Genomic DNA, 20,754 nt, shown 5'->3' with positions numbered 1-20,754 from the left:
GAGCTGCCTCATTATTGACAAATTGGGGTGAAATACAGGTTCCTCACTTGCCCTCCATTGACACCCAGTGGTAGTGGGTTCCTTGTCCCAGCTGGGCTGAGCTGGGAATTCTAGCTCCCCGCTGGGCCTCCACTGATACCGTCTTGTCTGGGAGAGAGAGGAAGCCTTGTTACTGTTCCCTACGTGGCCTGCATTGACACAGTAAGGGTTGACCTCATTACCTCTGGGTGGTGGTAAAAGTCCCGACTTGCCACTAAGACTCACTCTAGCAGATAAAGGGAAGGGGATGCCTCCTTACCTCTGGGTAAGAATCGAAGTCCAGGCTACCCATGTAATCTTTTCTGATATTGTATGGGTTGGGAGTCTTACTATTACCACAGTGTGGGTATGAAAGTTCTTGTACTCACTTGGCTCTCTCTGATACCACCTCAGTAGGGACTTTGGGTACCTCATTACAGACTGGTGAGGGTGGAGGTCTAGGCTCCCCACCTGGCCTCTGCTCATATGAGTGGAAGTAGGGCTGCGGTTTTTTTCTGTGGTGTTAGTAGAGTGGTTACTGGCTATAAGTTTCCCACCTGGTTAGGCTCTACCTTTCCTGGTCCTGTCACTAGGGAGAGCTGGCCTTTAAAAATCTTTCCTGTTGGCATTCTGGGTTGCTGGCTTCTCCAGCACCAAGGATATATGAGGCATAAAAAAAACAAAAACAAACCAAAAAAAACCCAGAAACAAAACCTGTTGTTGTGTTGTTCCTCAGTTTCCAAGATACCAGCAAATCTGCCTTCTTTTCTCCACCTTTCAGAATCCTCCTAGGTTGGCCTTACATATGGTGTCCAGGGTTTTTAGTTGTGCTTAGAAGGATGAATGGAAGAAAGTACCTCTATTCCATCTTTTCAGAAGCTGAAGTCTTGAGTTAATTTTTATATATGGCATGAGGTAAGGGTTGAGGTTCTCATTATCCACTCCCCCACTACCACTGATGTCCATTTGTTCCATTACTGTTTGTTGAAAACGCTGTCTTTTTCCATGGAATTACTTTGGTACTTTTGTCAAAAATCAATTGATAGGTGTTATTTCATTTCAGGAAAAATTTCTGGGATTACAGTTTTAAATGTTAGTTCTATTACATTGTTTTATTTTTGTTTTTCAGACATTCCAGTTATACAGGTGTTAAATCTCCTTTGCCTATCTTCTGTATGGATTTCTCTCTTACCCTTCTGAAAACTCATTCTTCATTTCACTCCTAAATTCTTTTTCCCTTGCTATAATTTCTGTCATATCTATTTTCCCTTGGACTTATCTGTTGTCTCCTTGTGATTTCCAAGACAATTTTTTCTGTTTAACTTTATTTCTCAGATATGTTTGTCTTTTTCTTCAATTTCTCTCCTAAGTTTGGTCAGCTCTCATCTCACATTGCCTAGTTATCCATACATTTTTATTTTGAACTTTTGAATCTGATTTGTGGTGTTTTTTCCTTATCAACAACTGTTTGTTTAATTATATTTAATTCATGTTGGAAAGTTGTGTAACAGTTTTCCTCTGCTTTGCAGTTGTTTTTTGGTGGAGTATTTTTATTACCTGAAAGGTTTTCATCCTTACTTTCTATGTTCTTATGTAGAAGCTTTGTATGGTTGTTGGGTTCATTTTTCTGATAATGAGGAAATATGTTACAGTCTCCTGTACCAAAAATTACATGTGATTTTGTGAAGAGTAGGGGAGGGGTTTGGGCAGCTTACTTGATTTCTAGTTCAAGAACACCTTCTTATTTAGTACAGTGAAACCCAGTTTCTTTTTCAGTGGTGCCTAGTGGGGAGTGTTTGTCTAGTTCTAATTCTGTGATAAAATCCTATCTCTGGAGGACCCTGAACCTCAGACACTTGTTTCTTCTTTCCCTACATCACTGAGCCCCTGAAGTCGCGTCTCTCACTGGCTTCTCCAGGTTACCATCTCCAGTGCCTTGTACTTTCCAGGCCTCTCCTTTTAAGTCCCTAGAAGCAACACCCTGACCTAGCAGGTCTCAAACCTGTTCTCAGTATTTCCCTGCTTGGCGGGGGGGGCGGCGGGGGGGGGCTTCTCTCCTGTGGATGAATGAGTTGATGTTGTCTGTGTTCCAGCATTACTAGGACCCTCCTCACTCTCCCTTCTACATACAATCCCTGCCTGATTCTGCAGGTGTGAGGTTTGTTTTCCCACTTACATGTAAATTCAAGTTTGTAGTTTTCTTATTTCCCATATGCTGTAGGCATGGACTGTGGATGATTTTGTCACCTCTCCTTATCGACCACATGGGTTGTGGAGCACGTAGGGAGAAATCTAAGTATGGGTGACTGCTGTTGTCTATGGGAGCCAGCCTCTTATCTTTTTAGTTTCTGCTGGATTTGTAGTTGTGCCCACATTGCATTTTTAATTTCCTTCTTTCCTTCTTTTCTTCTTTCCATCCTTCCCTCCCTCCCTCCCTCCCTTCTTCCTTCCCTTGATAAACCCTTTTTTTCCCCCTAAAGTTCTGTCCATTTTAATAGGCTACTAAAGTCTCAACTTTGGCCTTCTTGAGCTTCTCTATCACATCTTTTTCTGTTTCATTAGTTCTTTTTTTCTTTGGCTGCGTTGGGTCTTCGATGCTGCAGATGGGCTTTCTCTAGTTGCGGCAAGTGCGGGCTACTCTTTGTTGCGGTGCGTGGGCTTCCCATTGCAGTGGCTTCTCTTGTTGCGGAGCATGGGCTCTGGGTGCACGGGCTTCAGTAGTTGCAGCACACTGGCTCAGTAGTTGCAGCACGTGGGTTCAGTAGTTGTGGCACGTGGGCTCTAGGGCGGGTGGGCTTCAGTAGTTGTGGCACGCAGGCGCAGTAGTTGTGGCTCAAGGGCTCTAGAGTGCAGGCTCAGTAGTTGTGGCGCACAGGCTTAGTTGCTCCATGGCATATGGGGTCTTCCCAGACCAGGGATCAAACCCATGTCCCCTGCGTTGGCAGGCAGATTCTTAACCACTGTGCCACCAGGGAAGTCCTTATGTTCTTATTTATTGTTTCTTTTCTTCTGCTTTCTTATTGTAATCTCTTTCCCCATTTATTAGTTGAATACTCAGCTCTGACACAAGCCTTTCTACTTTGCTAGGGTGTTTAAGGCTTTAACTTTGACTCTAAGAATTATTTTAGTTTTATATTACAAGTTATGAAATGTCATATTTTATAGTTCTAAATCTTTTTCCAGGTTTCATTATGATTTCTAATTTGATCCATTAGTTATTCATAAGTACAATTTTGAATTTCCAACTGGCAAAGATTTCTTTATTGGTTTAAAAATATTTTTCCTGTTGATTCCATTTTTTTTTCTTGTATTTTATCACCCCTTGTATTTCAGATCATCCATTTGGCTTTTTGTCCCTTCTGCATGAAGAACATCTTTTCTAATTTCTTTTAGTGAGGTTTGATGGTGGTAAATTCTCTCAATTTGCCTGAAAAATCTTTTTGCCATTGTTTTTGAAAGTAGTTTCAATTTGTATGGAATTCTAGTTGGTTAGTTATTTCCACTCTGTGTTTTGAGACTATTCCACTATCTTCTGCCTCCTGCTGTTTCTGTAGAGAAGCTAATCATTAGTCCAAATGCTTCCATTGTGTGGCTCTCTCTTCTCTCTATGGCTGCTTACATAAAAACCTTTTTATTATGGAAAATCGAAACAGTGTTAAGTAGAGACACAAATATAATGAACCCCTATTTGCTGCCACTCACCCTCAAAGCAGTTATCCACATTTTGCCAATCATGTTTCACTTTTTTTTCCCCTTTTAATCACTTTAGGTATAACTGCGTATGTAAGCATCTCTAACAGTTAAGGATTTAACAACTACAATAGCATTATTACACCTAGCAAAGTTTATAATAATTTCTTAGTGTTATCTAATACCTATCCCAAGTTCAAATTTTACCAATTATCTCAAAAATAACTTTTTATTATTGATCTGTTTGAATCAGGATCCAAACAAGCTTTGCTCATTTGACTTAGCTTAATCTGTTTGCGTCTGTTTTACTCTGTGACTGTTTTCTGCTTGCCATTTATTTGCTGAAGAAACTGTAAACCATCCTGGATTGGGTTGACTGCATCCTGGTGTCATTTAGCACATTTCTCTGTCCTCCGTATCTCCTGTTAACTGATATTTAGATCCTAAAACAGGCCGTCTGAACCTTGGCACTATTGAAATTTTGTTGGTGGTGGCTGTCTTGTGCGTTTTAAGATGTTTAGCAGCTTCCCTGACCTTTCCCCTCTAGGTGCCAGTAGTACCCTGTAGTTATGACAACCAAAAAAAAAAGTCTCCAGACATTGCCAGGTATCCCTAGGAGGCAAAATCACCCTTGTTTGTGAACCGCAGATCTTGACTGTGATCAGGTTAAACTCTTTGGGGAAGCTTCATAGGTGGCTGGCTGCGTGCTTCATCTCACGTGCCATCCGGAGCCACATACCATCTAGTGTTTTCCTTTGGGCAGAGCCCGACCCATCCACTGTAAGGTTCTCCACCAACCTTTCCCCTAATGATCTAGTGGGCACTGATGATTGTCACCCAGATCTGTGATTTTATTTGGCATTTTCAGTTGTGAATTTATAATTCTATCATGCCCTCTGCATTAATTATTCTGACACTTTCTATAAGGAAGAACTTCCCTCATTAACTCTTTGGTTACCCTGAAATGCAGTTTGTATTTGTATTAGCAAGACACATGCTTAATTCCGTCCCTTTACATATGAGTTTTCAAAGTAGCGAGTTGGTACACTAGGAACTCCAAATACAGTCATCGAGAGCTTTAACAAAGTTATTGTTCTGAATCTTTGGATTTTAACGTGTTTGGTGTGTTTCAGTCCTTTGGACTCACTGTTCTGATGCTCAAATTGTCCTGTCTCTGGGTAGTGGGAGCCCCTTAAAGTTGGCTTTTTTACCTTCTCACAGCCTGTTGTCTTTGACAGCTTTCTGCTTTCATCTGTGACAAAACATTCCAGGATCATTGTGTACCTTTCCTGCCCAGACCTGGAATAGGCCATTTCTCCAAGGAGACCTGTGTCCTGGACACCTGCTGTTTTTCCAGATCTCCCTTTCCGTCCTTCAGGGTCCTTTTGCCTCCAGTGGCCTCACCTTCAGCTCCTCTTTGGAGGGCTGCCCTTGACCACTAGAGGTGCTTCCCAACACGTGGGGGATGGAAGATGGAAGTCCCTGAGGGTTGACTCCCCCAGGTGGCCCTCACCAGGCAAAGGAATGCGGCAGGTGAAAGCCCAGCCCTCTGGCTTCAGGTCTGACAACTATGAGGCTTAGTTCAGACCCCAGGGTCCCCCGAAGGAGCAGCTGACGCTGTTGCAGGACTTTATCTGGAGCTCTGCCCCTCTTCTGGCCTCCTTCTCCGCCCTGGTCTGCCTTCTTGCTCCCTTCCAGTTCCTTCTGGGAGTCCGTCCTTAGTCAGTCCCTTGCACGTGGACCCTCATCTCATGGTCTGCTTCTGTAGAACCTGATCTGAGATGCTGTGGTTCCTTTGGTGAGAAATGGTATTATTTACCAATGTGGTCATTGCTACTAGATATTTACTGCTTTCAGGCTTTTTAGGACTTTTTTTTTTCTTTTTTAAAAAGAAGAATATACCATGTATTCTTTTGGCATTTGTAATTCAAATGTAAGATTATAGGATTTTTACCTAACTACTTAGATTTTATATTTGTATCTCTTTTCTGTTACCCTGAAAAATTTGTATTTTTGTCTCTTTTTTTTTAGAGCAGTTTTAGTTTCCAAGTAAAATTAAATGGAAAGCACAGAGACTTGCTGTACACTCCCTGCCCCTGCCCCATCAGCCTCCCCCACCCAGTGGTACATTTGTTACAGTCAGTGAGCCTCCATGAAGCACCGTTGTCACCCAAAGTCCAAGGTTTACAGTAGGGCTCACTCTTTTAAAGGTTTGGGCAAATGTATAATGACCTGTGTCATAGTAGTATCATACAGAGTAGTTTCACTGCCCCAAATTCCTTCTTTTGTCCTTTTACTTATTCTGTTTTTTTAAATAGTATTGTTTTAAAAAATTGTATTTAAAAATTTTTTGCCCCTACCATGTAGAAATGCAAGCAATTTTTGTCCTTCAGTTTTGTGTCCAGCCAGAGTTGCCAAACAGACTCTCTTATTCTAAATAATTTTTCTGCTGTTTTCTATGTAGACACACTTATACTGCCTATGATATATAATTTTTGAGCCATGAACTATTTAACATCTCTTTTTCAATTTCCAGTTGTAAAATTTGAATCTTAATTAACCTTTTGGTTTCTGATTATTGCCTTAAATTGCAACTTAATTGTACTGTGATTAGAGGATATGACCTGCATGATGGTCTTCTTTGAGACGAGAGATTTACGACCGCTTTATGGCTTAGCATATGGTTGACTTTTGTAAATGTTCTATGTATGCTTAAGAGGAATATGTTTTCTCTTAATTTGGGGAACACTTGGCTTCTTATATTTGTCTGCTAGATGAAGTTTGTTAGTTGTGTTGCTAAATATTCTATATATTCACTAATATTTTGCCACACTGACCCCTCGATAATTAAGAGAGGTGCATCGAAATCTCTTTCTGTAGATCTGTCAGCTCTTGCTTTGTGTGTGTGTGTGTGTGTGTGTGTGTGTATGTTTTTTTTTTAAGTTTCTATATTTAATGCAGTTATTTTGAATAGTTTGAAACACACAGTTCAGTATAGGAAACATGCTAACAGATGACCAAGTACTATTGTGTATGTTTCTAAAATAGTAACTATGTGTTTCTGAATCTCTTTTGTTAGGCTTTTTCTTTTATTTATTCTTTTTTTTTTAAAAAAAGCTTATGTTAAAATATATGTGTTTGCTTTCTATATTTTAAGCCACTTTATGTATATTTAAAATTGCTGTGTCTTACTGGAGCTGAACTTTTTGTCATCTTCTGCTGACCCACTTTAACTCTAATAATGATTTTTTCTTATATTGTATTTTTCTGATGTGAATATATACCTGAGTTTTGTTTTATTTTGTTTTTTTAATGAACGTTTGCCAAGTGTACCTTTTCCCATCTTTTGACTTCCAGCCTTTATGTGGCCTCGATTTTAGGCTTGTCTCTTGGAAACTACATATAACTGTATTTTTTAAAATTCCATCTGGATGATCTGTGTCAGTCAGTAACCAGGTTCCGTCTGCTTGTATGTATTGTGATTATTAGTTTACTTGGACTTGTGACATTTGTTCCATTTTTCCTGTTTTTTCCTCCTTTCCTTGCTTTTTAGTATTGAATAATTGGTTGTTTATTTGCTTTCATGTCACATTTTTCTCTCTATATTAGCTTATAAACTATGAATTATTTTTAAGTGGTTATCTTATAATTCTATCATGCATGCATAACAAAATCTATAGTTATTTTATTAAGTTCTAAGACCTTAGAGCAGCAGCTGCAATCACATTTCCCCCAGCTTCCTTGTTAGCATCCAGCGTTTTAGTCCTTTTCTCCCCCACAAAATAGATATTGTTATTGTTCTGACTTCGTAGGCATTCAGGATGAACCCTCCCCAGAACGTGTCGCTTTCGCAGGAGGGTTATTTTGAGCTAAGGGCAGTCGAGTCCCTGTGGGTTCAAGAGAAGCAACTGCCCCTCCCTTAACTACCTAGAAGAATTTAAATTGGGGATTTTTCCCAGGAAAGAGTTATTACCAGAGATAAATGTTATCTGAGTGGCCCCATCTGTATGGCAGGGCAAGCATCTAATTACCAAAAACCTGCCCTTTTTTATATTGACCTATGAATGACCCTCCTGTCCTTGGAAGCCCCAGGCTCCTGTCCCATTCCTTAGCTTAAGATGGTGTATATACTTCATTTACCCTTCTGTCTGACCCTCTCACGTATGTGTGGTTCCCGTATGTACGAAGTTAAATTTGATTTTCTCCTGTTAATCTCACATCAGTTTAATTCTTAGACCAGTCAGAAGAACGTAGGAATGTAGAGGAAAATTTTCTTCCTTCCCAACAACTTTATAGAGATTGTGTTTATTTATTGATAGATTTACCAATTTCTTACATTGCAGACCTTCCTTTAATATCATTTTCTGTCTTCCTGAAGTACAGACCTTCCTGCTCTAACATTATGCATGCGTTTCTGAAAATGCCATGCATTGAAAATAATAGGCCTTGTAGAAAAAGTAAGGTTAAGAGCAAATTATTCAAGATATGCAACTCTTTAAACAGAACACTAACATAAACAAGAACAATCCGAGTGCAAAATGATAGCGGAGTTAAATCTCTGTTTGCATATGCACCTAGTATCAAGTCTTCAGCCCTGCATCCTCCTCGGGGCCCTTTGCTTCTGGCAGAGACCAACCTTGTCTTGCTCTGTGCAGCAGTGACTGGAGGGGAATGAATCGGGACCGACAGAGGGGCTCCCTTCTCTGCCCTGCTCTCCTCTCTGGGATTTTGCCCCTCATTCCCAGACACTTTGTCGCCCTCAAACCCCGGTCTTTTACTCCTCCTCCCAGTAGGCATGTTGCTTTCTGCTTCTGACAATGGGGAAACGGCCCCACGTGCACAGGGCTCGCCTCGTGCCTCCTTTTCTCCCAGGTTCTGTCCGTGTCAGCTGGTTCCTGTGCCTTTAAACAGTTACGTATTTTTTTCAGCTTTTATAGTTGTTTTTAGTAGGAGGATGAGTCCTTTTTAAGCCTCTCTGTCATAGGCCATGGAAATGCTGGGTCAATTTTATAGACTTCTCTTGCTTGTTCATTTTTTAAAGACTCATTTTTTAAAATTTCTTTACATATTTATGTTTAGTTCTTTTATAGTCCTCATCTAAAGGTACTTATATCTGAAGTCCATTGGGGGTTATATATATATTACTTGTTTCTGTTGTCTTTCGCCCACCTTGTATGGGGGTGATGTTTGTTTTCTGGTCCTTGTATGTTTGCTGATGTTTTTTGTTTTGGGTTCATATACGACTGACCTCAATCCACCCTTTCTGAAGTGGGCTTTGTTTGATAATCAAGCCCTACAGAAAAAGAATTGTTTGGTTGCTTTTTCAGTTCTCCCAGGGATGGTACATAGCTATAGGAGAGAAATTCTTTGGACATGTTGGATGCCTGGGGACATTAGGCTTAAGTTCTCTTCAAGTTGGAAATGATTGCCTTGGTCGGTGGGGATTCTGTGGGCCAGGTGAGGATGTTCTTGTCAGAGAGGACTTACCTGTGCTTTCCTGGAAGCCCGGCGCACCACCCGCCTGGTCTCCCTTCAGTCCTCTGGAGGGAGTGGTTTAATGTGGTGCCTCACCCCAGCTTTGGTCGATTGTGTCCCCACAATGTAATTCCTCCGTTCAGCCTCAGTTTCTTAATCTGCAAACTGGAGGTAATAATACGTGCCAGTAAGTGCCGTTGTGAGAATAAAGCACCTGGACCAGCCCGGCACATGTTGTTTTCAGTGAACGTTCTGTTCCTTTCTTTATCCACCCCCCTCCCCCATATCTGGCCATCTGGCTTGATTGTCTTCTGTTTCAATGAATTAATTTTTTTTTTTTTTTTTTTTTGTGGTATGCGGGCCTCTCACTGTTGTGGCCTCCCCCGTTGCGGAGCACAGGCTCCGGACGCGCAGGCTCCGGACGCGCAGGCCCAGCGGCCATGGCTCACGGGCCCAGCCGCTCCGCGGCATATGGGATCCTCCCAGACCGGGGCACGAACCCGTATCCCCTGCATCGGCAGGCGGACTCTCAACCACTTGCGCCACCAGGGAGGCCCTAATGAATTAATTTTTGTGACTTAGTCTTTTTTTTTTTTTTTTAAACAGCTTCCAACAGGATATTTCCTTAGTCTGTTGTAGTTCTCCTTTTGATCCTCTCCCTTTATTCCTGGTTTGTTTTGACTTAATTGATGATTTCTGCTGTTGTTGTAGTAGTAAATCTATTTCAGGGGAAATATTTTCATCCAGGCTCTGGCATCTTTGTTCCACTTTTTTTGAGCAGAAAAATTCTTCATTCAGTGTATATTGGTTCCTTTTTCCCAGTTTACTTGTCCTTGGGTTTGCTTAATTGTTATTGTGGAAGAGTCTGAAAAGCTGTGGTTTTAAAATAATAAATGTTTCTTAATTTAAAAGTTACACATGCTAATCACAGAAAAAAAAATTTTAGTGTTAAAAGTATAGTGAAGAGAATTGAGATTGTTATCAGAAAGCCTTTCGGAGATCACCACAGTTACTGTTATTTTGGTGTTATTTCTCTCCCTGTATATGTTATTTTTCATAGTTGAGCCCATCTGGGATATACAAGTGTGTAGCCTGTCTTTTTTTTTTTTTTTTTTAACTTACCTTATCATAAGCTTCTTCTTTAAAGTTTATGATAAGTCATTTAAACTATTTGTATGCATTTTTAATATTCATAGTATGATGCTTCCTGTAAGTATTGCACACTTAGTTGATCTCCTATGGTTATACTTTTCATAGTTTTTGTTATTGTAAAAGAACTTATAACAAGCACCTTTGTGAATACAGATGTTTGTGTGCATGCTTGATTTCCTTAGGAGATAATTTTGTACAAATTAAATCAATAGACAGAATTTTTTACTTTAAATAAGTATTGCCCAGTTGCTTTCTTAGAAGATGCTATAATTTATGCCTTCAGCCAGGAATTGAATGGTGCTGGGTGGTGACAGCTGACATTCTAGGAAGCATCGTAGCTGCTGTAGCTGAAGCTGGTTTCACGTTCGGGTCAAGACTGTTTTCTCTGGCCCGGCCGTTCTCTGCAGGACTTCAGAGTGGCCAGCAGCCAGGGGAGAAGCTTAGAGCCTTCGTCTTCACACATGCTGGAGGGAACCTCCCTCATTTCTGCCTTTGTGCTTCTTCCAAGAAGTAAAAGTGAGGTGGACAGTGGGCATTGGCTCCAAGTCACTGCGCTGTCCTCCCTGGCGTCCCTGGGGTCTCAGGAACTGTTACCGGCAAGAATGGAAACATACATTAGGATAGTTAAAAATGAAAGTGTTGTGAGAAACATACTATGCAGAACAGCAAAATCTACTTAAAAACAGTGGTCACAGCCATTTTAGCCCTGGGGACTTTGATTTGTGGGTGCCAAGTGGAGGAGGGGGTGCTGATAGCGCAGAGGATGGGCCTTAGGGAAGAGGGGGGATGAAGAGCGAGGAGGAAGGGCCAAGTGGGTGTGTGGGCGACGGCAGTGCCCGTGTCCTCCCTGAGTCAGTGTCCTCTGCGGGCCCTGTGCAATGGGTCAGGCCTGACCGGCAGGTTCAGGAGAGCGGCCTCAGGCCAGGCCGGCCCCTCTCCTCGCTGCCCTGTTGGCCCTGCCCCAAACCCCTGCAGCGACAGCAGGAGCTCTCACCAGGCAGCCCGGGATGCCTTCTCTCGAGGGGTGAGCCCTGAACTGGGATGGGGGAACCTACTGGCCCTGGTCTCTGGGGCTGAAGGCGGCTTTGATGTTCTTAGAACATCTAGATTTATGACCCCTAGGGAAGCAGAGAAGTCCACAGCCAGGGACGCCCGCTGGGCTTGGTGCTGCTCCCCTAGTGACCCTGGTGAAGGGAGAGGTGAGGCAGGGCCTCTGGGTCTCTGCGGCAGACGGCCCAGGTCCTCGGCGCTGGCACGGCCCTGCCGTCGTCCGCCTCAGTGGCGGCCTGGCTGGGATCGCAGGGGCCTCATGTGAAGCTGTGTTCTTAGCCGCACGCCCTTCCCTGGGTGGGTCCACGAAGACCTGTGGGGTTGGAGCTGGGAGAGTGTCTGTCGCCCCGGGGCGAGACCTGCGTGATGTGGGTTTATGAGCCACACCCCTAACTTGGTGGCTTCGTGTCCTTGCAGGTGGTAACGTGGACCTGGAAAGCCAAGCAGAAGGGAAGAAGGAGGTGGAAGCTGACGATGTGATGAGGAGCGGCCCCCGACCCATCGTCCCTTACAGCTCCATGTTCTGCTTAAGCCCCACCAACCTGTGAGTCTTGTCACCAGCCCGTGTCCTGTGCCGTCCTCTTGTCCATGGCCCATGATCCATGTGTACACGCTACCAGCGAGTGCTAGATGTGACCTGCTCCTTTACGTGTATTAATATCGTGATTGATCACCACAGCATCCCACAAAGCACACACGACTATCACCTCACTTTGCAGATGAAGACACGAAGCCACAGGGAAGGCCGGTGTCCAGACACACAGCCCGTCCATCTCAGTGGTGGAGCTGGGATTTGAACCCAGACGGTTGGTCCCAGGGCCTTGTTCTTAACCCCCACTGCAGCCTTAGTTTACCTCTGCACACACACGCCCAGTTTACATCCGTCGTGCATATGTGCTGCCCTCCGCCCACCTTCCGTCAGAGCCAGCAGGTGTGCGTCACAGTCAGTCATGTGTCTGTGCACATTTTCTCCCCTCTGTTTACACCACCATGAGTCTCATCCACTCATCAGTCCACCTACCTTCATTAGCTCAACCAATATTCACGTGCCAGACAGCGTTCTAGGTGCTGGGAATACGTGGTCATGAGCAGAACGGACAAGGGCCCCGTCCGTTCTTAAGCTTACAAGCGAGTGGAGAGGCAGACAGCAGACAGGACGTTAGGGAGGGGATGTGAGATGGTTCATGGAGGGAAGGGCTAAGAGGAAGCGCAAAGCGGGGACTGGAGATGCAGACGGTGGGGGCTGCTGATACGAAGTGGATTGGAACAGAGACGTGGCGGGGGTGTCGTGAGAGCCCACCAGGCAGAGATGCAGGCAGAGCAAAGGCGGAACCACACCACCCAGGGGGGGCAGCGCAGCAGGGTCTGAGGAACTCGTGCTCCGTGCTTTACCCACGTGTCCAGCCAGCCCTCCTGCCCTGGGCATCCAGCAGTCTTTCCACCAGCCCCCGTCGTCCATCCCCCCACGTTCCTCCTTTCAGCATACGTCTGTGGGTAGCTTGCTCTGCTAGGGGCTTGGAGTAAGATGGCGGTAGAGACAGGTAAGGCCTCGGCCTCCAGCACCGACCGGGTGGTGTCCGTCAAATGAGTACAATGCGGACGGTAAAGCAGGGAGGTCTGGTGTCTTGGAGCAGGTGGGGCGAGTCAGGGGAGTCTTCCTGGAGGAGGTGAGAGATCTCAGGTGAAACCTGAAGGGTGAAGAGTTAAGATGAAGAGGGAGGAACCAGTATTCTTGGAGGGCTGAGAGAACTTAGAGTGGTCCAGAAGTGAAAGACATCAGGCTCAGAACAGCTAGCGACAGTTGCATGGAAAAGCACAGAGGTAGACAGCGCTGTTGTGTGTTCTGTGGAGAAGTAGAGGTGACACCGAGAGCCCTGAGAAGCTTGAGAGGCTGTAAACAGTTGGGGGTGAGTGGTCACTTGGTTAGACTGCACTTCAGCAGAGCCCTTTGGTGGGAAGACTGGAGACGAGACAGGGAGACCGTGTAGTAGGTGGCCGTGGTTTTCAGGAAGAGATGGTGGTGATTTGGTGAGGGTAGCCAGAGTGGAGGGGTTTGGGAGCGAAATGCTTGGGGAGAAATTTTGGAGGCAGAATCTGCAGGATTTGATGGCAAATTAGATGTGGAAGGGGGTGGAGATGTGAGGGATGGCAGCCAGGGTTTCTGCTTGACAGCTGGGGGCCCGGCCAGGCTGGGGGTGGTGAGCACAGACCCTGTGGAGCCCGGGGCAGCTGGCAGGTGGCACACAGCCGGGGGACTTGGGGGTCTGAGCGAGGGTGGAAACTCAGCCACAAGATGGACCGGCACCTGTTGATTAGAAGGAAGGGGGCTGGGATGGAAGAGGGCCCGAGATGGAGCGTCGTGGAAGTGGAAGGAAAAGGGTCTCAATTAGGAGGGAGAAGTGCCGGCAGGTCACTCAGGGGCCTGGGAAGGGCAGCTCGGGGAGCGTGTGGGCCGGAGCTGGACACGGTGGTCAGGGTGAGGAGGACCCAGGCATAAAGTCCAGTCCCTTCCAGGGACAGAGAGACGTGGGTGTCCTTGGGAACGCTCCGCGTTGGCGAGAGGAGCAGGTTGGACGGGCTGGTGGGCAGTGGTGGAGCCAGCAGAGGCAGGAGGGCGGCCCCCGTGAGCACGTCCTCCGGGATCGGCTTCACTGTCCCCTGCGAGGCCTTTGCCGGCCTCCTGGGCACTGTCTCCTGCTGAGTCGTGGTGTGTGTCAACACCTGAGCATCTCTTGTTGCTTTATGTTTACCGGTGTCTTGTTCACCACTGTGTCCCAGCCCAGAATGTGCCTGAACAGAGCAGAATAGTGGTGGGTGGAGGCGGGCAGGTGCACACATGCAGCTCTGGCGGCTCCGACGGGGGCACCACGCCCAGCACTGGGGCTCGAGAGGCACCTGCTCTCCACGGGACTGTTGGTACTCGGCCTCTTCCCCCACCCGCAGCAGAGCTGGAAGCCCGTCCAGGGCACGGCAGCCCCACAGCAGGTAGACGAGCAGGCCTGGCTGGGCCCCAGTGGAACTTCATGTAGTGAACGTGCCAGACCGACTTGGCCTGCAAGCTGTGGCGGGCTGGCCCTGCCCAGGGTTTCTGCAGCCTTCCCGCCACCTACCTTCCCAGGAATCTGGTCCCCATCAGTCACCTGGCCACTATCTCCCGACCACAGGGACATGTCCCAGAGCTCAGCTCTTCCTATGGGGAGGGGCCAGCCCAGCCCTCCATGGGCCTTAGGTGACCCGTGCTTTGCCTTCCAGGCTCCGCCGCTTCTGCCATTACATCGTGACCATGAGGTACTTTGAGATGGGCATCCTCGTGGTCATCGCCCTGAGCAGCATCGCCCTGGCTGCCGAGGACCCTGTGCAGACAGACTCACCCAGGAACAACGTGAGCGCTGCCGTCGGGCCGCAGGGGGTCTGGGGACACAGAGAGCGGGGCGTGCCCGGGATGGGAGGGAGGGCGGGCTGCCGCTTCAGGGGTGCGCTCCCACAGGGACGCTGGCCTCCCCTCCCCTCCTCCCCTCCCAGACCCTTGGCCGCAGCACCCAGGCTGATGGGTTGTCGTTCAGGCTCCGGCCCCTGCTCGAGCTTCTGGCCTCGCCTTTGAGAAAAGCCTTTCCTTTTGGTTCCAGGTGCTGAAGTACATGGACTACATCTTCACAGGCGTCTTCACCTTTGAGATGGTGATAAAGGTGAGATGTGTGGTTGCCCTGGTGACCCCGGGACTCTGCTCATCCCCCTCGTGACTGAGATGGAGGCACGTGGCAAGTGTGTCCTGGGCATGCACACATGTGTGATGACATGAGGGCACCTGAGCCCTCAGGTAGAGGTTGTGTCTTGTGGAGACACAAGGCCACATTTCTTAAGGATTCGCCACAGCATCACGTCAGCCTTAGGAGAGCTCGCAAGCGCTGGCCCTGGTCTCCGCTACCTGCTAATGGAGACCCTTCTCGCGGAGGGGGACAGGCTTTCCTTACGGTGCGGCGTGAGCGCAGCCCGTGCAGGGTTGTCTCAGCAGAGGGGGAGGCCGGGACCTCGGCCGGAGGAAGGCGAGCAGGGACAGGGCGGTGGCCTCAAGGCCCAGAGATCACGGCAGGTGGGTGTTGAGGACTCGCCAGTGTTTGATCCTAGATGGAGGGTGACCGTGTCGCTGTTGCGACTTCGTCCCTCCTTTAGGTGTTGACAAGTGGCCTGTGCTTTCCACACGGGTGCGCGGGGTGCCTACGGGCTGACTCAGGGCGGCTTCTGTGTACGCGAGCACGCGCTTCAGTTCTCTCCCAAATTCCTGGGGGAGGCGTTATCGGTTCATTTTACAAACGAGGACACGGAGGCCCAGAGGCGTTAAGGTGCCGCTGCAGGAGGGGCAGAATCCGGCAGCTCTTCCTCTTGCCACACGGGGCTGGCACTCCTGGGTCTGGCGGGCAGCGTGCTCCGGGCAGCGTGTGCCTGCAGCCCAGCGATGGAGGAGAGACTCACTCAGGCTCCACAGGAGCAGGGGGCCCGGGAAGGATCTCAGCCAGTCATGACCGTGCAGGGTCATTGGGTCAAAGGCATGGAGATCCAAACACCCATTGAGGCTCTAAGAGGCCATTACCTGAGCTGTGTCCGCTCCCCTGACAGGCGTGACCCCTTTTCCTGACAGGCGTGACCTGAGCTGTGACCCCTCCCCTGACAGGACGTGACCTGAGCCGTGTCCCCTTTCATGATAGGCATGATCAGGGCTGTGTCCCCTCCCCTGATGGGATGTGACATGAAGCGGCACCCTCCCCCTAACCACGTCTCTGGGCTCTGGCTCTGCCTTCCTCTTCTGAAATACTCTGTTCATTAAAGTGTGTTGTTCCCCTAAAGATGATCGATTTGGGACTGCTGCTGCACCCTGGCGCGTACTTCCGGGACCTCTGGAATATTCTGGACTTCATTGTGGTCAGTGGGGCCCTGGTGGCGTTTGCCTTCTCGTAAGTACCCAGGTCTGCTCTGACTCTTGCTGGACTGCAGTCCCCAGAGCCGTGATGAGTGTGGGGGGTGAAGGAGGAAGGGGTCCATCGGCCTCCATGGCTGTCTCTAGTCAGTCCCCCTATGCCTGGGGCTGGGCTGTGGGGCTGGGAGGACCTCAAGGCTCGTTTGTCCCTGACACACCGCGTGGCTCTGAAATTGGATAGGCAGGCCTCTGCTTATGGTGTCTGCCTCTTGGGTCCTTCAGAAAACTTCCCGTGCCCGGACGCGGCTGCCCTGCTCGGTCACCCAGTGTGGGTGGGTGCAGCCGGGGGTCTCCGCCATTGGGGTGCTCCGCCATTTTCTGTGGCTCCCTAGTGAGCAACACTCAGCCCTGTTGTGGCCGGGCCTGGATTGGCTCCCTCAGACCCTACACAGTGGCGGGCGTGAGGCGGGCGCTGGGTGCTCTGGTGGAGCGGGGGGCGGGGTGGGGAGACTTGGCGGAGGTGGGGGGGGATCCAGAGAGAAGTAAGACCCTTGATGGACACAGATACGGAGGGACGGGCTCATCCCTGAGCCCCCGGGGAGGCCTCCTCACTGACTCTCTTCTCTTTGTCTCCTGTTGCTGGACTCTCGGCAGGAGCTTCATGGGGTAATGCCTCCCCTCTGTTGCCTCACTGTCGCACATCACAGCACGCTGCAGCCCCTCGTGGGCCGTTTCATCACCATGCCTCACCTCCGCTCATTTCCCGCCACCGTCTGGGCTGCATGCTGCCCGGAGCCATGTCCCAGGGCCACACGTCCCCGCCTCACCTCTGGGGGCCGGGTTGGGGGCTGGAGCTGGGCGTGGCCCCCCCTTTGGCGAGCAGGGAATCCTGACCGAGTGCTGGAGGCTGGGCGCCTGGGCCCGGAGGGCAGTGCGTGCTCTGGGTGGGAGCTGTGTGACCTTGGCTGCCAGGATGTTGGCGATCCTGAGACACTTTCCCACGTGTCTACCCTGGAGACAGGGCTTTCTTGCTCTTTCCTTTTTCCACAGTGCCTCCCTGAAACGCCCAGCATCTCTGACCCTCTATTGTTATAAAACAAAATTCAACTGAGTGAATCTGAAGGTCTAATTGGGTTTATTCAGTGATTCATGAAACAGGCAGTATCCCATCTAGTAAGTAGAAAGGCTGTACGTGATGGAGGCTGTACAAAATTGAAGGCCTTTATAGAAAGGGAGCCAGACAAGGTTATTAACAAAAGAAAAGAAAGGATTGTTTCAGGCAAGGTTACCTCACTGGTGCTGACCAGGAAAGTCCAGAAATTCCATTCCTGGGAAAGGCTGAAACTGAAATTCATTCCTGGTTCGCTGTCCTGGGGGCAAGTGGCTCCACTTTGGGCCTGTTGTTTCTTTTTATTTTTCCTTCTCCTTTTTCTTCCTTTTCCTCTTTCTCCTCTCCCTCCCTCTCCCCCTCCTCTTTTTTTTTTTTTTTTTTAACAATTCTCGCCTTCTGATCAAACTGTCAGCCCAACTGAGAGATGTGATCAAAATTTTAGGTGTGTCGGCTAAAAAAACATACACAACCTAGAAGTTGAGAGTTACGTTTTATTTGGCGGACAAAACTGAGGACTTAAGCCCGGGACACAGCATCTCAGACAACTCTGAGGGTTGGCTCCAAAGAGGCAGGTGGGGAGCCGGGATGCACAGGAGCTTTTGCAACACAGCCCAGGTAGTCGTAATATCAGAAGATCACTGTTAACTAAAGAAAACCAGGCATCTCAAGTTAAGGGATTTAGTGCTTTTCTTTATATGGGAAATGCAAGAGTCTGGGCTCATTGAATCATTCCTTTGATATGTACCTGAGCTATCTGGGCCAGTATCCTGGGCTTCTCATCCTGAATCTCCCGAGGTGCCCTGTGGGGAGGGGGTGGCTGACCTCTAGATAGGGGGGCTTTCTGCCTCCATCCTGAGCTCCCTCAGGGCTCGCCATCCAGTGGCTGTAATGTGGTGGCTTGATGGCTGCAACATCCTTTGTTTACTGCTATGGCAGGCAATATTTTTTATTCACGGGCATTAGCACCACTCTTAGCTCCTACTGTGTAGTTTTTTGCAGTTTTGATCTTTGATGTGGTATCCATAGATCATGATGTGTTTGCTTAATCCCTGTGACATTCACAGACCATAGTTCCAGGTCATAATCCTTATGGTGGTCATTTCCTTTGCTGCTTTTCTGACATTCCAGTCAGAATGGAGACCATTTACTTAGTGGTTATCAGCTACAAACGTGTATTTAAAGTTTTTGAGAGAATACGACAAACACAAACACATCAAGGGCATTATAAGCAGGATAATTCCTAATGTTTGAAGTGTACTTTGGAGCCATGGTCCCCAAGACCCAAACCAATCAAAGAAAAACCCCATGAAGAAGTCACACATTTGAGCCACGTAGCTGGCTCCATGATCTTATGTAACTGATTTTCAACTTCCCCGGAAGTGCCAGTCCAGGTACTGTCGGTAGTGTTGGCCACAGCATAGACAGCTTCTTGCTCAGTTAAAGATAACCAAGGGGGCCTCCCTGGTGGCGCAAGTGGTTGAGAGTCCGCCTGCCGATGCAGGGGATACGGGTTCGTGCCCCGGTCTGGGAGGATCCCATATGCCGCGGAGCGGCTGGGCCCGTGAGCCATGGCCGCTGAGCCTGCGCGTCCGGAGCCTGCGCGTCCGGAGCCTGTGCTCCGCAACGGGGGAGGCCACGACAGTGAGAGGCCCGCATACCGCAAAAAAAAAAAAAAAAAAAAAGATAACCAAGGGCTATCCTATTATTAGGACCAACTTTGGCCAGAGAGTCTAAGGGTATTTGCAGGGGAATCTGCAGTGTCTTCAAGAGTTACGGAGAGGTTTCTGATCACACCTTGTGCATGTTTACTCCTAACCTAACTCCTTGTGCATATTTACTTGAAACCAAGTGATGGATTTATTCGCAGCGTTTGCTACGTTTACCCATTTAAGCCAGGAGTCAGTCAGGTTTTTAGTGTGTGTGGGACTAGAATCTCCTCCCCTGAAGTAAGGAGCCTTCCTAAATGCCTTGCAAAGATGGGTGCTGCTGGTGGGGTCTCCTCGTGAGTGGAGACTGATCTGATCTACACAGTCGGGATAGGTGCGAGTCTTTGGTGCCAAATCCAGCAGTCTGAAAGGCTGACCCCATTGGGGCTGGTCTGGGACATACAGACGAGGGTGTGATGTTTCTGTGCCAGCACGGGAGGAACGGACAGGGAAGTGTGAAGTCATGACCTGTCATCTTGGGCCGCAGCGTCTGTGTCCACGTCAGCTGCTTCTCTTCCTCTCAGTTCGATTTGGAGGGCTCCAGCATTTGTACAGGATGAGATGGGGTGTTTTGGTTTTGTTTTGAAGGATGGCTGAGGCTCTGGGTTCCCACAGAGGGAGGGGGAGGGGAAAGGCAGGCGGGGAGGTGGCCTCATCCCTGAGGGAGGCTTGGAAATTGATTTTCTCTGTGACCTGTGGGTGGCAGGTGAGGTGAGGTGAGTGGTGGGGGGCAGCACGCAGGGAGCTGGTCCTCACCTCGGCCAGCCTGGCGTGCAGAGCCTGGGGCAGGGCAGCAGGACTGAGGCAGCCCCCGCTTCACCGTGCTGGGGACCTGGGAGCTGTCCAGCATGGAGCCTGCTGGAACCAGCAGGGGCTTGGCCCGCAGGAGGTCTGCCAGGGGCCCTCTGTGGCCCGCTGCCCCTCTCTGCTCTAGGGCTTGAGAGACCAGTGTAGGGGATCAGACCAGAGAAGGGAATGCTGGGGCTTCTTCAGCTGTGAAATGTTTATCCAAAGTTCCAGTCCCTGAAGTCTACTGCCATCTGGGTAGTGAGGGGGACCTGGCGCAGTCCCTTCCAAGGGGATTTCAGGGCAGTCTTTGTTCTGACTGATTTCAAATCAGAGAGGTGGGAGAAAATCTGAAACGTTAGCTTGGTAAGTCATAGCCAGATATTTGAGGAAACTGGAAGAATTCAGGACCCAGCCCAGTTTACAGGTACATAACAAAACCTTAAAGATAATTATTAGGATTAGAATCTACTATCTCTAAAGGGACAAACATATTTTTTTCTCTTTACAATACCCCCACTTTTTTACCAAGGATAATCACAGTAAAACTAATTTGTATTAAACTTGGCCTGATTATTTGTATAAGTGCAGCAAGAAGAGTGACTGATCATTTAAGTCCTTTTTAGGGCTGCTTTGTTACAAATTTTCATAAGGAGTCTCAGACTGAACTCTCAAAAGCCTTCAAAGCCAGGAAACCAAACCAAGGACATGGCCATCAGATTTGACCTGCAATACCTTTTCAGTCACAGCCCAGCCCCAGCTGGAGCTGCAGTCCTGGCGCGGCCTCCCTGCTTCATTCCCACTGGGGGTCTCAGCATGGTGTCTGGAGGAAGCCGGTGTCCCCACTGTGGGTG

At 48.4% G+C, this 20,754-nt stretch overlaps 1 protein-coding gene across 2 annotated transcripts in view; it reads left to right on the top strand.

The window, feature by feature from the left end:
* Positions 1-20,754, top strand: part of CACNA1B (calcium voltage-gated channel subunit alpha1 B) — a 200,241-nt gene that overhangs the window by 132,787 nt on the left and 46,700 nt on the right. For both annotated transcript variants that reach the window (XM_060100653.1, XM_060100655.1), the window contains exons 21-24: positions 11,803-11,929; positions 14,638-14,767; positions 15,012-15,071; positions 16,228-16,334. In XM_060100653.1, coding sequence (XP_059956636.1) covers positions 11,803-11,929; positions 14,638-14,767; positions 15,012-15,071; positions 16,228-16,334 — 424 coding nt within the window. The remainder of the gene's footprint in view (positions 1-11,802; positions 11,930-14,637; positions 14,768-15,011; positions 15,072-16,227; positions 16,335-20,754) is intronic.

The sequence above is a fragment of the Mesoplodon densirostris genome, chromosome 6 (assembly GCF_025265405.1).
Source record: "Mesoplodon densirostris isolate mMesDen1 chromosome 6, mMesDen1 primary haplotype, whole genome shotgun sequence".
NCBI classification, from domain to species: Eukaryota; Metazoa; Chordata; class Mammalia; order Artiodactyla; family Ziphiidae; genus Mesoplodon; species Mesoplodon densirostris.
The sequence above is the reverse complement of the archived record's forward strand: the minus strand, read 5'-3'. Positions and strand labels throughout refer to the sequence as shown.